Genomic DNA, 15,081 nt, shown 5'->3' with positions numbered 1-15,081 from the left:
AGAAAAACAAAAAAGCAAAACAAAATGAGCTTTTTTAAACTAATGGAGGGGGTCTGTCTGCCCCCTTTATCAAATCAGACAACTTGGTCCCAACAATGGATTAATTTAGTGCCTCTACAATAGTGCCCCACATTACTTTACACATTTCAGATACCTCAATAGCTTTTCTCACACATTTGCACAACAATCAAACTTGCATTCCCAAGGCTGCTTTTTGCACCCTTTGATAGGAATGGCACATCACAGTATTGTGTTGTGTATATCTGCCAGGGGGGAAATGTGAGCTTAAAAAAATAACAACCCAGATCCTTGGGACCAGAAATATCTTTCTAAGAGAGGATGTGTACTGGGTTTTCTGGACTTAAAAAATAGTGGCTACTGCTTATTCTGAATCTGTTAATCCGTAAGGGACAAGCCGAGGATCTGTTGGAGGGCAACATGCCTGCAATCCATTTCATCTTCACAAGGTTTCTATTGTGTTTTCTCCTCAGGGTTTCACTTACTCAGGAATTAATGTTAACACAGGTGTTTGGTGCTTTGAAAAAAACTGATCTGCAAGAGGCAGGAATGGGCTGTCCCTAAATGCTGCCTCCAAGCAATTTTGTTATACAGTTTGCTTTATTCCATCCTGAGTGCAGTGCAACCTGGCATCAAAGACAATTTGCAGGTGTGTACCCAGTTGTCTGTTTTCTTCCCCTTACAGATTTGCTAAGTGCCTTACATGGAGTGCTAGCAAAGTGCCATCAGTGGGACTGTCTGTGTTTACTTTCTCCCACCAAAGTGGATGTGTCTCTCTTTAACTTTTGTAAGAGAAAGGAAATGTGCAGCAATTAATGACACTGTTGAGGTGGAATAAAAGCCTCGCACATGCTCCAATCTCAAGTATTTCCAAATGCAGCTTTACAGCTACAAGTTAAGCAGGGTAAGGTTAAGAACTTTGAGTGACCCTGCAAAGAAGTAGGAAGAGACAATGAGCCCCACCCCCACCCGTGTGCTTAATGGGCAGAAGCCCATTGTCTTCCCTCCCCTCTCAACTGGCTCCTTCTGACACTGGCCTTCCAGCGCATGCATAATCCCGTACAGTGATGAGGCTGCATGGTATCTGAAGCTCAGCGAGATACAGAAAAACGGGCATAGGTATGTACTGTTACATGTTCCCCACTTCCTGAGTGCTAGAGGCTACAGTATTGGGTATAGCTTCCTTTGAAAGACAAAAACTCTGGAGATGTATTTGTAAAGAAAGCAACCTTGTGCAGCCCCCCCCCCAAGTTTCCAGCTAGAGAACTCTTGGCACTGGCTCTCTTCTCCCCCCTCCCCAAAAAAAATTCTAGTCAATTTAAAGAATGTTGCTTAAGTTCTTTAAATTTGCATGTTGATACCGCTAGGGGTTAGCAGCCTCACTCAGCTGAATCTCTTAATAAATTGAAGTTGAAATTCCTTACGCCTCATATTTGTAGGTGTTTCAGTTCAAACAGCAGGGATTTATTAAATCCCTCATTGGGAAACAACCTCTTATCTCTTGCTCATTTTTGGGGGGGGGGGAGTGGGGGTTTGGGAGTGCAGAGTTCAAATAAGAGCAGATTTTACCTGGTTATAATGAGTCTCGCAGTAAGCCAGACCTTTCTTCTCATAGTGCCGGTGTCCCAGGAATGGCTTCTCACATTTGGCACAAACAAAATGCTGGAAGGTTAAAAGATATGTCAGGGTCCAGGGGTCTGTGCTACAGGCAGTTTTGTGCCAGAAAAGTGCCTGGATAAAATAAGTAGTATGCAAATATTTGCCAGCAAATATGAACCACACCTTAGACAGACTCCTAATAATAGTTTGAGTACAGTGGTACCTCGGATTAAGTACTTAATTCGTTCCAGAGATCCGTTCTTAACCTGAAACTGTTCTTAACCTGAAGCACCACTTTAGCTAATGGGGCCTCCTGCTGCTGCTGTGCCGCTGGAGCACGATTTCTGTTCTCATCCTGAAGCAAAGTTCTTAACCCGAGGTACTATTTCTGGGTTAGTGGAGTCTGTAACCTGAAGTGTCTGTAACCTGAAGCATATGTAACCCGAGGTACCACTGTATAAAGCATTTAGGTATATGAATGATCAGCATGTGGTGGACAGATGTTTCAGCACAGCTTGCCTCTTGATGGGGATTAGTCACTGGAGTGTATTATATCAACCCTCCAGCATCAGCTCTGGCTTCTGATTTTCTCCCCGCCACACTTCAAGGTGCTGCTTATAATCTCTATAGAGTAATTTAATATACTGACAAAGCATACTAAAGACACTGTTTTCTCAACTATGGATAAACTAAGACTGCCCTGCTGAGATTAATATTTGTGTCAATTTTATATCTTTGTTTGGAACACAGAACTGTATTCCCGGTGACTGTCCCATAATTGTGAAGCTCCTTTCTTTGATGACTCACTAAATCTTTTTGAAATGTAATGCTTTGCAAAAGAAGAAGAAGGTGTGGCTTTATTACTTGCAATATGTTTGACATGTGCTTTGATACCTAAATAGTATATTTTGTGGAGTAGGCTAGAGATCTAAACAAACAGAATAATAATGGATAAACCACCTGAAACAATGGCATGCAGCTCCTATGGCTTCAAAAGAACTGTGGCAGCATCTACTTATTAACACAGGCTGTGTCAGGAGTCTCTCTGTAACATGAATCCCAGAGCAAGCAGCACAACAGGAGAATTCTCACCTCCACATGCCATTGTTTCCCCAGAGCATTGACCACTCGACCCTCAATGGGCCTGCGACAGGCCCCACAGATTGGGATGCCCATCTTGTCATGGCAAGGCAGGCAGTAGAGCTCCCCCTTCAGCTCCCTGGCATCAGCTGTCAGCTCCTTCCTGCACACAACAGAAGGAATAATCAAAACCTTAGCAGAAAAAGCTTGTCCTCAACACATCATGCTGATAGTCACTCCATCCAAATAAACCAGGCACTCTCCTGACAAATAGGGATAAAGGTAAAGGGTAAAGGGACCCCTGACCATTAGGTCCAGTCGTGACCGACTCTGGGGTTGTGGCGCTCATCTCGCTTTATTGGCCAAGGGAATCGGCATATAGCTTCTGGGTCATGTGGCCAGCATGACTGAGCTGCTTCTGGCAAACCAGAGCAGCGACGGAAGCACCGTTTACCTTCCCGCCGGAGCGGTACCTATTTATCTACTTGCACTTTGACATGCTTTCGAACTGCTAGGTGGGCAGGAGCAGGGACCGAGCAATGGGAGCTCACCCCATCGTGGGGATTCGAACCACTGACCTTCTGATCGGCAAGTCCTAGGCTCTGTGGTTTAACCCACAGCGCCACCCGGGATAAAGAGAAGCTCTCAAAAGCAAACATTAAACACAAACATCCTTCCTTTGCCTGCTGATTAACAACATGATTGTGACATACAAAAAGCTATTTTATAATGAGCCTCTTGGTTTTTGTGAATCCAGTTTGAAATCTGTTTACATAAGCAGGCTCCATCAGAAATGGCAGGGATTCTAAAATACTGTAAACTGTAGGGCCCATCAAGCTGCTGCTAAGTTCTAATGCCGTTGCTTTTGTAACAACGAGCCTTCACAACTGGCTCTTTCCAAGGATGTTAACACCCATCAGGAATAGTGCCAGCTGAACAATGAATTGTATAAGGCGAAATTTATTACAGCTCAGCACAATCACTACAGTTCCTCTGTGGTTCTTTTTTATTATTCAAATGCTTTTTGTACTTCCGCATTCTTGTTAGACAGTCTGCAGAAATGCAGCAGCTTATTCTTAAGATCGCTCAGGTCCCTTGCAAGACACCACCATTGCTCATTCTATGCCTTTTCGCTTGCTCCAGAGTCCCAGCTGAAAGAGAGTTGACATACCCGCAGTGGGTGCAGCTGAAGTGATCTGGATGGTAGGAATCATTCCTGAACATCAGAGGCTGTTCATCAATTATCAAGTGGCACTTCTGGCAAATATACTTGCCCAAGCCCTTGGCTTTCTCGCGATTATGGCAAGGCCTACAGAGGTGCCTAGAGCAGGAATTAAAGAAAAAAGTTGGGGGACATCATACAGGTATAAGCTACACAAGGTTGCTTTTTAGGCTACAGAGCTTCTCAGCTTTGTAGTTGAGAAGGCTTACTTGTGAATGCAACCAGTAGGGTATATTTAGAGACAAAAACATTGCATGAATGGTCTAAAACTGGCACTGATGGCAAGAATCAAACTGAATTTTATTTTTTTTCATTACCAAAACTATTGGTTCCCCTACTCATGCTCTCCTAGCACAATTTAGATATCCATAACAAAAAGAAGCATAAATGGTTAGACTGTTCCAAATACATATTTTTGAGTGCATACAATTTGGAAATGCCAGCGTGTACATTTCCAAATGCAATGTATGCAACTGTGCCTCTGCACATATGACACACCCGGTTTGCTTATCTGCGGAGCAAAGTGCATAGTCACAGAGGACAGCTGGTAGATGCAACAATGCAAATACCTATGGGAAAGGAGCGAAGAGACCCTGGGCTTATTCCAGGCAGTCTCACTGGCTTCCTGAGAGTTCCAGGCAGGTCACTTAGCCTCCAGGTCCCTACCAGTAAAATAAAGCTAATAATAAATCTCAATGTCACAAGGCTGTTGTACAGCCTTGTATTTTTACAAGCCTCAAATAGAAAGTCCCAGTGAGCATAAGTGGAAAGGAATGTTATTAACACTCCCTCTTCACAAGTCTTCTACTCTGTTCCTCCCTAGAGCTGAAGATATTGCTGTCCCAGACAAGAGCCACGGTCCCTAGAAAGAAAGCAGACAGCGTTCCTTTATAAATGGGGGCATGCAGCTGTGTTCATCTCAGGATAAAGGCCTCAATTTTATTCCACACTGTGGAACGGAGTCTAATTATACAGGGCAGGACACTGAGACCCCTATAGCAAGTGTCCTAAAAAGAGCCCCCTCTCATTCAACTGAATAAGGGGCCTTAAGCCCTTTCCACTGACAACCCATTATCAGCAAGGCTCATTCAGAAGCACCCCCCCCCACCATCCTATAGACCCTCCTCCACTGGAAGCAAAGGGAGGTCTTAGAATCACAGAGCCGTTTCTATGGCAGCCGTCCTTCTCACCCCCACTCCCACTATTATGGAATTATCCCCTTCTGAAATGTCCTGTTGTGTCTGCAACACCAAATTTCCTCTCCCTTTCTGCAACGCTTTCCAAACTCTCTAAAATGGTCAGAGGGATCCAAAGAGTCAGCGTAAAAGGCAGAGGTTCAGAGTGAGTGAGAGAGAGTGCTAGAGAAACATTGGAATATTCATAATTACCACAGCAACTCCCCCCTTCCGAACAGCCCAGCTGGAATGAAAACTGTCTTTCACAGCAAATGTGTTATCTACCCTCCTTTCATGTGAGCAAGATGATAATGGACTATCATCTCCAACAGGGCTCTATATAGTGCAACTCACCCTTCCACTGAACCTGCCACTGTCTGCATCTTCTGGATCACCACTGTTTTTAGCCTTTCTGTCTTACCTACATTTGCTGGCACTCTAAGAAGCTAACAAGATCTTTACCTCTCTTTTCTACAGGACTGCAAGCTGCAAGAGGTAAGCACTTTGGTTTCAATGGGAATTACAACCTTGGGGTGGGTGGGGGGTGAAAACTGAGAAAGTTCTCACAGAGCACCATAGTGTTCCCCAGGGCTTACAGATTATACAAGCTAGATGGGAAAGTACAAGGAGTTGCAAGGACATTTTGACGTTGGAAGTTTTATGCTAAAAATGCTCTGCAACACAGACAGTGCATTCCACTTTTCTTTTCCATTCTGCCTTTAATGATGGGTATGCATTGCACAGACAGTGCAAGTGACGCACTTTTTAGCAACTTGTGTGAAAATGGTCTAGCAGTTAGAAACTAGACACAAACAGCATGCAACAGCCAATTAAAGCTCCTCTGATGAATATATACAGTATCTTAAAGTCGTAAGAACAGAGCAACAGCACTGTAACAATAGCGTATGCCTGGGATTTTTCCAGTTGACAAAATGTTCTTGCCACTACGTTTTTGAAAAACCATTCTGCTTTCCTAAGCAGACTCTCCTTGATATCTCACAAACTATGATTTCTGGGGGCCTAGTAACAATGGATTGATGTTATCGTGTGCAAGTAATGATCTTACTTTCATTTATTCAAAGTCACCTAGATATACACTTATGAATGATATACAAACCCTGACAGGAAATGAAGTTTATTAACAGAAGTAGCATGTTGGAATACTAGTAAGAACGTAAAGACTCTTGTGAAAACGGTAGCAATGATCCAGAAGACTGCACACACAAAATGAGTTTGCATAAAATAGACTTGAATGCACAGCACACAAAACAAAGGAGCAGCTGTGTGCCAAGTTACACTTCTACCTACTGTTCGTGCAATTTGGAAAATTGTGGATAACTTACTCCTAAAACAGAACTGAATAGATAGATAAAGCAATTGTTGCTATAGACCCTAACAACTCACTAGTAACACAGTCTAAGAGAAGGTGGCCAGTCATTTTCCTATTTCCTATTTATTGACTATTACAGCCAATACGAATAATTCCAAAAAGTATATATGTTTTATATGTCATATTCTTAAAATCCCACAACTGCAGTAACTACACCAGTGAAAGACATGAATGAGGGAGTGCTTTTAAAACCTCTTCTAGATCACGTTCTTTAAGACAGTGAAAGTGATAATAATAATAATAATAATAATTTATTATTTGTACCCCGCCCATCTGGCTGGGTTTCCCCAGCCACTCTGGGCGGCTTCCATAAAAACCAGAAATACACTAAAATATCACAGATTAAAAACTTCCCTGAACAGGGCTGCCTTAAGATGTCTTCTGAATGTCAGGTAGTTATTTATCGCTTTGACATCTGATGGGAGGGCGTTCCACAAGGCGGGTGCCACTACCGAGAAGGCCCTCTGCCTGGTTCCCTGTAGCTTTGCTTCTCGTAATGAGGGAACTGCCAGAAGGCCCTCGGCGCTGGACCTCAGCGTCCGGGCAGAACGATGGGGGTGGAGACGCTCCTTCAGGTATACTGGGCCGAGGCCGTTTAGGGCTTTAAAGGTCAACACCAGCACTTTGAATTGTGCTCGGAAATGTACTGGGAGCCAATGTAGGTCTTTCAAGACCGGTGTTATGTGGTCTCGGCGGCTGCCCCCAGTCACCAGTCTAGCTGCCGCATTCTGGATTAGTTGTAGTTTCCGAGTCACCTTCAAAGGTAGCCCCACGTAGAGCGCATTGCAGTAGTCCAAGCGGGAGATAACTAGAGCATGCACCACTCTGGCGAGACAGTCCGCGGGCAGGTAGGGTCTCAGCCTGCGTACCAGGTGGAGTTGGTAGACAGCTGCCCTGGATACAGAATTGACCTGCGCCTCCATGGACAGCTGTGAGTCCAAAATGACTCCCAGGCTGCGCACCTGGTCCTTCAGGGGCACAGTTACCCCATTCAGGACCAGGGAGTCCTCCACACCAGCCCGCCCCCTGTCCCCCAAAAACAGTACTTCTGTCTTGTCAGGATTCAACCTCAATCCATTAGCCGCCATCCATCCTCCAACCGCCTCCAGGCACTCACACAGGACCTTCACCGCCTTCACTGGTTCTGATTTGAAAGAGAGGTAGAGCTGGGTATCATCTGCATATTGATGGACACCCAGTCCAAACCCCCTGATGATCTCTCCCAGCGGCTTCATATAGATGTTAAAAAGCATGGGGGAGAGGACGGAACCCTGAGGCACCCCACAAGTGAGGGCCCAGGGGTCTGAACACTCATCCCCCACCACCACTTTCTGCCCAGGAGGAAGGAGCGAAACCACTGTATAACAGTGCCCCCAGCTCCCAGCCCCTCTAGACGGTCCAGAAGGATGTTATGGTCGATTGTATCAAAGGCCGCTGAGAGATCCAGCAGAACTAGGAAACAGCTCTCACCTTTGTCCCTAGCTCGCCGGAGATCATCAACCAGCGCGACCAAGGCAGTTTCAGTCCCATGATGAGGCCTGAATCCCGATTGGAAGGGATCCAAATGGTCCGCATCCTCCAGGCGTGCCTGGAGTTGTTCAGCAACCACGCGCTCAATCACCTTGCCCAAGAATGGAAGATTTGAGACTGGGCGATAGTTGGCCATACTGGCCGGGTCTAAAGATGGTTTTTTAAGAAGCGGTTTGATGACCGCCTCTTTCAGCGGATCTGGGAATGCTCCCTCACAGAGGGAAGCATTCACCACCCCGCAGAGCCCATCGCCCAGCCCTTCCCGGCTTGCTTTTATTAGCCAGGATGGGCAAGGATCCAGGAGACAGGTGGTTGGTTGTGATGACAAGAACTATTCATGTGAATATCTCAATGTGTTCTACAGAGGTAGCTGCTCCACAAAAATCTTTCAGACAGTTATTAAGGTTCTGTTTATTTCACATGGAAAGGTACCAAATGGAGGTGCTTGAAATTGCATCCAGTGAAGAACCGTGCAGGTACAGCGGTTCAACACAAGGAGGAGATGCCCCCATTCAGTATTCTCCACATCACCAATAAGTTTGTTTGGTGATGGTATGGGGGTGTTTCCAGACTACTGCTATTTTTGCACAACTTGCAGATTCAAGTTGCACAAATGAAGCTGATTTGGAGCTCTTGCAGAACAAACCCACTTCCCTAAAATAATGGACTTTCTGTGATAAGGAAGGGATTGCAAGTGTACTGGAAAGTGTGGGATAACACTTGCTTGACACAGCATTGTCTAATCTCCCCATAAACAAATAAAGCCGAATGCTCATTTAATAGCCAGTGTTGCCTAAACTCTCCGCAGACAAATCAGGCTGAATGCTGATTGAACAAGTTGTCCAGAAGCAACAGTGGAGACAAAACTGCCTCATGGTGAAAAATTATCCAGAATCATTGCATAGAGGCAGCCACTAGACAAATACTGTACCATGTTAGCGAGCTTCCATGTGCCAGTCCTTTCAGGGAATAGTTTTAAGATAAACAAGTCAAATAAGGATGCAGTTTAAACAAATAGGTTTATTAGGGAGTACACTGCCAAATATTTTTCATGTCGATAACAAGCTCCTAATTTAGGGATCACATGGAAATAATTAGCAAGATTCCTGTGTGTGACATTTAATTGTGCTGTAGATATTTGCTATATATATTTTAAATAATTTTAAGTTAACACTGAAGATTGTTTAATGTCAGCCATCAAAATTGTCTATGAAAAATGAGGAATTAAAAGCCTGCTGTGTTATTGCAACTTTGGGAAAAACAAGTGGAGAGAATTTCTAAAGCATTTGATGGAGATGTCCTGTTGCCCAGCATTTAAGGGAAAGTTTTCTCTTCTGAACAAGGGGAAGGCTGACTTCTTGTGTGTGTGTTTTTAAAAATGCTGTACAAGAGAGCACTCTGTGGTCAGATGAAGGAATTACACTTAAGTCTATTACAAAAGAGCAGTCTGTCCCAATTAGAGCTCAAGTTAAGATCTCAAACAATTTCCAGCTTTTACATACAGTGGTACCTCGGGTTAAGAACTTAATTTGTTCTGGAGGTCCGTTCTTAACCTGAGGTACCACTTTAGCCAATGGGGCCTACCGCTGAATGATTTCTGTTCTCATCCTGAATCAAAGTTCTTAACCCGAGGCACTATTTCTGGGTTAGTGGAGTCTGTAACCTGAAGCGTATGTAACCTGACGTGTCTGTAACCCGAGGTACCACTGTATTCAGAGAGCAGGAGCCATGGGTCCTTTAACCCAGCATGCTTTGCAGCAACCTGAGAGTGCTTTGCACCACACATGGTATAGGTTAATGAGCAATGCAATCCTAACCATGTTCACTGAGTTCAATAGGACTGGCATATAAGGATGTGAGAGACATTTTATTCTGTTCACATTTAAAGGCTAATCTACTGGTTGGCCACTGTAAGAACAGGATGCTGGACTACTGTTTCCCCCCGAAAGTAAGACACCCCCGAAAATAAGACCTACTTCCAGTTTTGCCTCTCGCTGTAATATAAGGCATCCCCCGAAAAGAAGACCTCCCTGATAATAAGGCCTCCCCCGAACATAAGGCCTCCCCAGAATAAAAAGCCCCCGAAGCTACCGTAAGACGTCTGACTCCTCTGGACCATAGCGGCGGGCACCGCCACGCAGCTCACTGATTGGCCACAGGGCAGCCGGAGCTGTTCAGGCAGTGCGAGGTCTCTTTAAATCAGAGAGCCCACGCCACTGCCAGGACAAGCTGCCGCCTGCTGCTTGCTCTGCTCTGACGGAGTCTGGCTGACTCACAATACATGTGTACTGTATTCTTCTTCATGGAAAAATCAGACATCCCCTGAAAATAAGACCTAGTGCATCTTTGGGAGCAAAAATTAATATAAGACACTGTCTTATTTTCGGGAAAACAGGGTAGATGGGTTGTTGACCTGATCCAGCAGGCTCTTAGGATGTTGCATTTTCTTATGTACCAAAATGGCACTTCCTGAAACAATACACAAACCACAATAAAGCTATCCTCTGGAATTCATACTTATCTGAATTATGTGACACAATTCTCTGACCAATGTTTTTAAAAATGCACATATTAGAGAACATTGTGCAGAAAAATGGATACATTTGTGTGTGTGTGTGTGGGGGGGAGAATGTAAAAATGCCTGTTAGAGAGAAAAGCTTGCAAAAATGTAAACGTTGACAAAACTGCATACAAACATGCGTTCATTAAGAGAAATCGGCACTAAAATGCTGGTTTTGTTTTTTAAATTGCAAGCTGCTGCAGTAAGGTGGATCACATAATTTAAGATTGGAAAAATGAGATACAGAGAACTGAAATCGACAGATCCTTCCATTCCATCCTTTTGAGTTACACTCTGCTTTGTGATTTTTTTACTTAATTCTAATGAAACATTTTATGCAGCTGTTGCTGTTGTTCTAATGGGTCATCATACAGTCTGGCATTTAAACAATCCTGTAATTCTCACTTCTACTGTGCCCTTAGCATTATTATTTTTTTAAAAAATGTAAACACATAATTAAAAGTACTTTATTGCTAAAAATGCTATCCATTATCTGAGTCTTCATTTCATCTTATGCACCCTCTTGTAAGGAGCAGCAGAAGCCACTGTGTGGTAAGGACAGGCTCCTGCAGCCTCGTCTCCAATCCAGCACTAGCTGTTCCTCCAGTGCTTCAGTTTGTAAAAAAATACAATATCTGCAAAGCGCAATAAAGTGAGGTATGCCTGTCCGTTGTATATCATCCTGTAAACTTTATAGCTTTAGCAATTAAGAGATTCTAAGAACCAGTTTATTATACTGCAAAACTTTTAAAAACTAAACTTACTAAAACAAAATAGAGTACATACACTTTTAATGGTCATGGAGAGCACAGAAAAAGTGTGGCTAAGATCTAGAAAGGCTCTTGTGCACATACAAACTGAGTATGTACAAGGTTTGGCCAATTTTTACTTCTGATGGCAGCCCCTTTTATCTCATGGGGTGCTACTTTAAGGGAGCCCCTCACTATTTGGGGGTGGCTTTTTAAGAGAGTGGAAGCTATCAGGAGTAAAACTGGGAACCCCTCTAACATATGCAGAACATGACATAGGATGCTTTGGATCACAAACATAAGCAAACCAGCAGGCTTGGCTGATTTCCATGTTGCCTCCTCTACGTTGTAATGTTCTTCTCCAGCTTTTTCTTCTTTATTATTTCAGGTTCATATTTCAAGTCCCGCAGTGAGGAATGAACAACCTAGCTGACTCTTCAGGCCTGTTCTTCAACACTTCACTGGAAAGTTCAGAACAATGTGGCAAAGAGACCAATACGGAGAACATCCTTTTTGCTACTTTCTACCTTCTGGATTTCATCCTAGCCTTTGTTGGCAATGCTCTGGCTCTTTGGCTTTTCATCCGGGACCAAAAGTCAGACACCCCAGCCAACGTTTTCCTGATGCACCTAGCCATGGCCGATCTGTCCTTTGTGCTAGTTTTGCCAACCCGGCTAGTATACCACTTTTCAGGCAATCACTGGCCATTTGGAGAGATCCCTTGCCGACTCACAGGCTTCCTTTTCTACCTCAACATGTATGCCAGCATCTACTTCCTCATGTGCATCAGTGTAGATCGCTTCCTAGCTATCGTGCACCCTGTAAAGTCCCTCAAACTCCGCAGATCACTCTATGCCCACTTGGCCTGTGCTTTCCTGTGGGTTATAGTTGCTGTGGCCATGGCGCCTCTTTTGGTCAGTGTGCAGACAGCTGAGATGAACAATACCACCATCTGCCTGCAGCTCTACAGAGAAAAGGCATCACGCCATGCTCTCGTGTCATTGGCTGTGGCATTTACGCTTCCATTTTTTACTACCGTGACCTGCTACTTGCTGATCATACGCAGCCTGAAAAGAGGAAACCGAATTGAGAACCATCTAAAGGAAAAAGCCATCAAAATGATAATAATGGTTCTCATGATCTTCTTGGTCTGTTTCGTGCCTTACCATATCAACCGTTACATTTACATTCTCAATTATGATGGTGTGAAGACTTCCTGTGAAATGCAGCGGATTCTGGCTCTTGGCAACCGAATTACTTCCTGCCTCACCAGCCTGAACGGTGCCCTAGATCCCATCATGTATTTCTTTGTAGCTGAGAAGTTCCGAGAGGCCTTATGTGGTTTATTTTGCAGCAGAAATGCTGCAAGGCTACCTTCAAGTTACGATGGGAAAACGAATGACAGCTCCTTGAGCACTAAAACTGAACTGTAACTAATGAAATCAAGCGCTTTTTAAAAGAAAGGCTTTTTTTATCTGATACAATTAAATCTCCAAGATAGCGAAACTGTGTTTCTCCAAGAGCACACTCTGATCTACGCTTCATTCTTGAGAAAACGAGTAACAGATAGTAATTTTTGCACAGCTACAGTACCACAAGCAAGTGCTAATTCTCAGTGGAAGGTAGACTGCAATCACAATGTATACAAATATAACCAGCATTACACTATAATAGCCACCCTTCTGGTTGTCTTCAAACAAGAAAAATAAAAGAAGAAAGCATTTGCTTAATAACGCCATGATTGCTCCATGAAATATTTTTTGTACTGAGAAATAACTGAGGCAAATACTTCCGTCTTCACAGTTATCAAACAAGCAAACTGCACAGCTAAGATTCAATAGTCCTGACATTCTCTAAGAACGGTGTTCTAAATTTACATCCGCAGAGCTTTGAGAACACTGTGCATATAGATTTTGACATGACCTGATAAGAAAAGGAAAGCCTCCAACACATCTGCAAGAAAGGAGAACCATTTGATTTTTCTAGACAGCTCAATCATCTCATTGTTGACCTTTTGACTACGGACAGCACTAAACTTGATATAAACACCACATTACAACGTAAAACTCTCTTTTGTTACAGCCTTGGCTGCAGCTCTTATTTTCAGTAACATTTAGAAACAATGACATGACACAACTTGTTTCATTTTATCTGTAAGTTTTTATATGAAGTATATGGTTCATGAATCACATGCACAAGACTAAAAGATTTCTAGGAAGCTTGCTACAAATGAGTAATCTAGTTCAGTTTAACTATTAGGATGCAACTCTTACTGACGCAATTGCCCTTGCTTAATGCAGACTGTACCTACCATATCCACCTTAACAGAACAAAAATCCTCAGTCAAGAGCCACTTCACCAGAACCTTTGTCTTAATGTTGTCTTAATGTCAAGTCTGTGCTGTAATTTTTGATAATTGCTACACCCAAACCTAAGCACTTAGGTGCTGTGCAAGAAATCATTTATACTGAACTCTTGTTGCCATAGCTTTTTTGGAAGCAGTGGTACATCTGGGCCTAAATCTATGACCCTGGAGTCCAGCAACCCCCTAAATTATCACTGGAGATTGGAAGGTGATGACGTCAGCATCTGGGCAGGTATTGACATGCCAGAGTATACATTCTAATGGTGGTCACTTCAATGTATTTTTTTATTTTATATGCACAGCTACAGCTCATTCTTTATTTTGTATTTCAAATATACATTGTCTTTTTCTACAGGTAAATGAGTCTACCATCAGGGAAGCATAAGCAAACCTCATATTATTCCTGTAGTCATGATGATGTGAAATGGCACATGCTCAGAGTATTTCTTTTTTTCTAAATCAGGTTGGCAAACCATTAGTTTGATGCTCTAACAAAGCAGTTGTACAGCATAGCACGGCCAGGGTAGGGGCCGGGGAGAAGAGAAATGTGAATCGTATGCATCACAACTGAAGTAATGGACATGGCTACCTAAAAGGGGAGGCCCTGGCTGGATCTGGACACATCAAAGAAGCGTTTCAGTTGAAAGAGTTGTGAACAGGGAAAACAGGTAGAGAAAAATGGGGCTCCACGTCGTCATCTGGTGGCACAATGTTAGATCACACATACAACACATATAAATCACTTTTTCTTTACCAGTCTAGCTGAGTCCTCAGTGAGGTAATTAAAAATTACCCCATTCTACCCTTATTTAGAAGAAAAGCAAATGTTCAGCTACCATATTATGGAGTCTTGCAACTTGCCTGTTAACTATGGAATGATGACTGCTTTCCTATAACAGACTTTGCATTCACTACAAATACCTTGCAACAAAGAAAAAAGGCGCACAAATCATACTAAGTTGTTCCCTTTTAATTAGCTCAGTTCTACTAGGCTAGTCATCAGGACTACATAGGAAATGTATCAGTATAAGGCCATTTCAGAAGGTTTATACTATGACCAGATAAACTGCCTCACTCTTTCATAGCTGTTCTATTCGCTGCCTACCCAAGAAGTGAGAATATAAACTCAGAGACTCTTCTAGCTAGAAATCGCATGTAGTGATGCCAAAAGTTAAGATTCAAATGTTGTGACGCAGTTACTAGGCTGTTGGTTTTTTTTAATTCCCCGTTGAAGGGTGTTTGCTTGGGTGTCTATTTTTACTTCATTTAGCTTCATATTTTATACTTTCTTTAAAAAAATACTTATTAAACATCAAAAACTATTAAATTCAGAGGAAAAAAAGAAGTTATGTGGTGTGTTCAGTGTGCTGTCTGTCCACCAAGTTGTTTCTGG

General features: G+C 43.1%; 2 protein-coding genes across 5 annotated transcripts in view; one reads left to right on the top strand and one right to left on the bottom strand.

Moving 5' to 3' along the window:
• The window catches only part of LIMS2 (LIM zinc finger domain containing 2), a 32,034-nt gene that overhangs the window by 3,035 nt on the left and 13,918 nt on the right, over positions 1 to 15,081 (bottom strand). For both annotated transcript variants that reach the window (XM_081864079.1, XM_081864078.1), the window contains exons 5-7: positions 3,869 to 4,018; positions 2,710 to 2,860; positions 1,588 to 1,680 (exon numbers count right to left, since the gene is read on the bottom strand). In XM_081864079.1, coding sequence (XP_081720205.1) covers positions 1,588 to 1,680; positions 2,710 to 2,860; positions 3,869 to 4,018 — 394 coding nt within the window. The remainder of the gene's footprint in view (positions 1 to 1,587; positions 1,681 to 2,709; positions 2,861 to 3,868; positions 4,019 to 15,081) is intronic.
• On the top strand, positions 7 to 13,905 carry GPR17 (G protein-coupled receptor 17). Of its 3 annotated transcripts, none has more exons than XM_081864085.1 (3): positions 7 to 667; positions 5,572 to 5,589; positions 11,712 to 13,905. In XM_081864085.1, exon 3 carries the CDS (start codon positions 11,740 to 11,742, stop codon positions 12,754 to 12,756), a length of 1,017 nt encoding a protein of 338 aa, XP_081720211.1. In that variant the 5' UTR covers positions 7 to 667; positions 5,572 to 5,589; positions 11,712 to 11,739; the 3' UTR covers positions 12,757 to 13,905. The 3 variants fall into 3 exon arrangements, with proteins under 3 accessions (XP_081720211.1, XP_081720210.1, XP_081720209.1); XM_081864084.1 differs by lacking the exon at positions 7 to 667 and adding an exon at positions 678 to 1,137; XM_081864083.1 differs by lacking the exon at positions 7 to 667 and having other exon boundaries at positions 4,025 to 5,589.

Source organism: Podarcis erhardii (genome assembly GCF_964252035.2).
Source record: "Podarcis erhardii genome assembly, chromosome: 5".
In the NCBI taxonomy this organism is placed as follows: Eukaryota; Metazoa; Chordata; class Lepidosauria; order Squamata; family Lacertidae; genus Podarcis; species Podarcis erhardii.
This window is presented reverse-complemented; position numbering and strand designations above follow the sequence as displayed.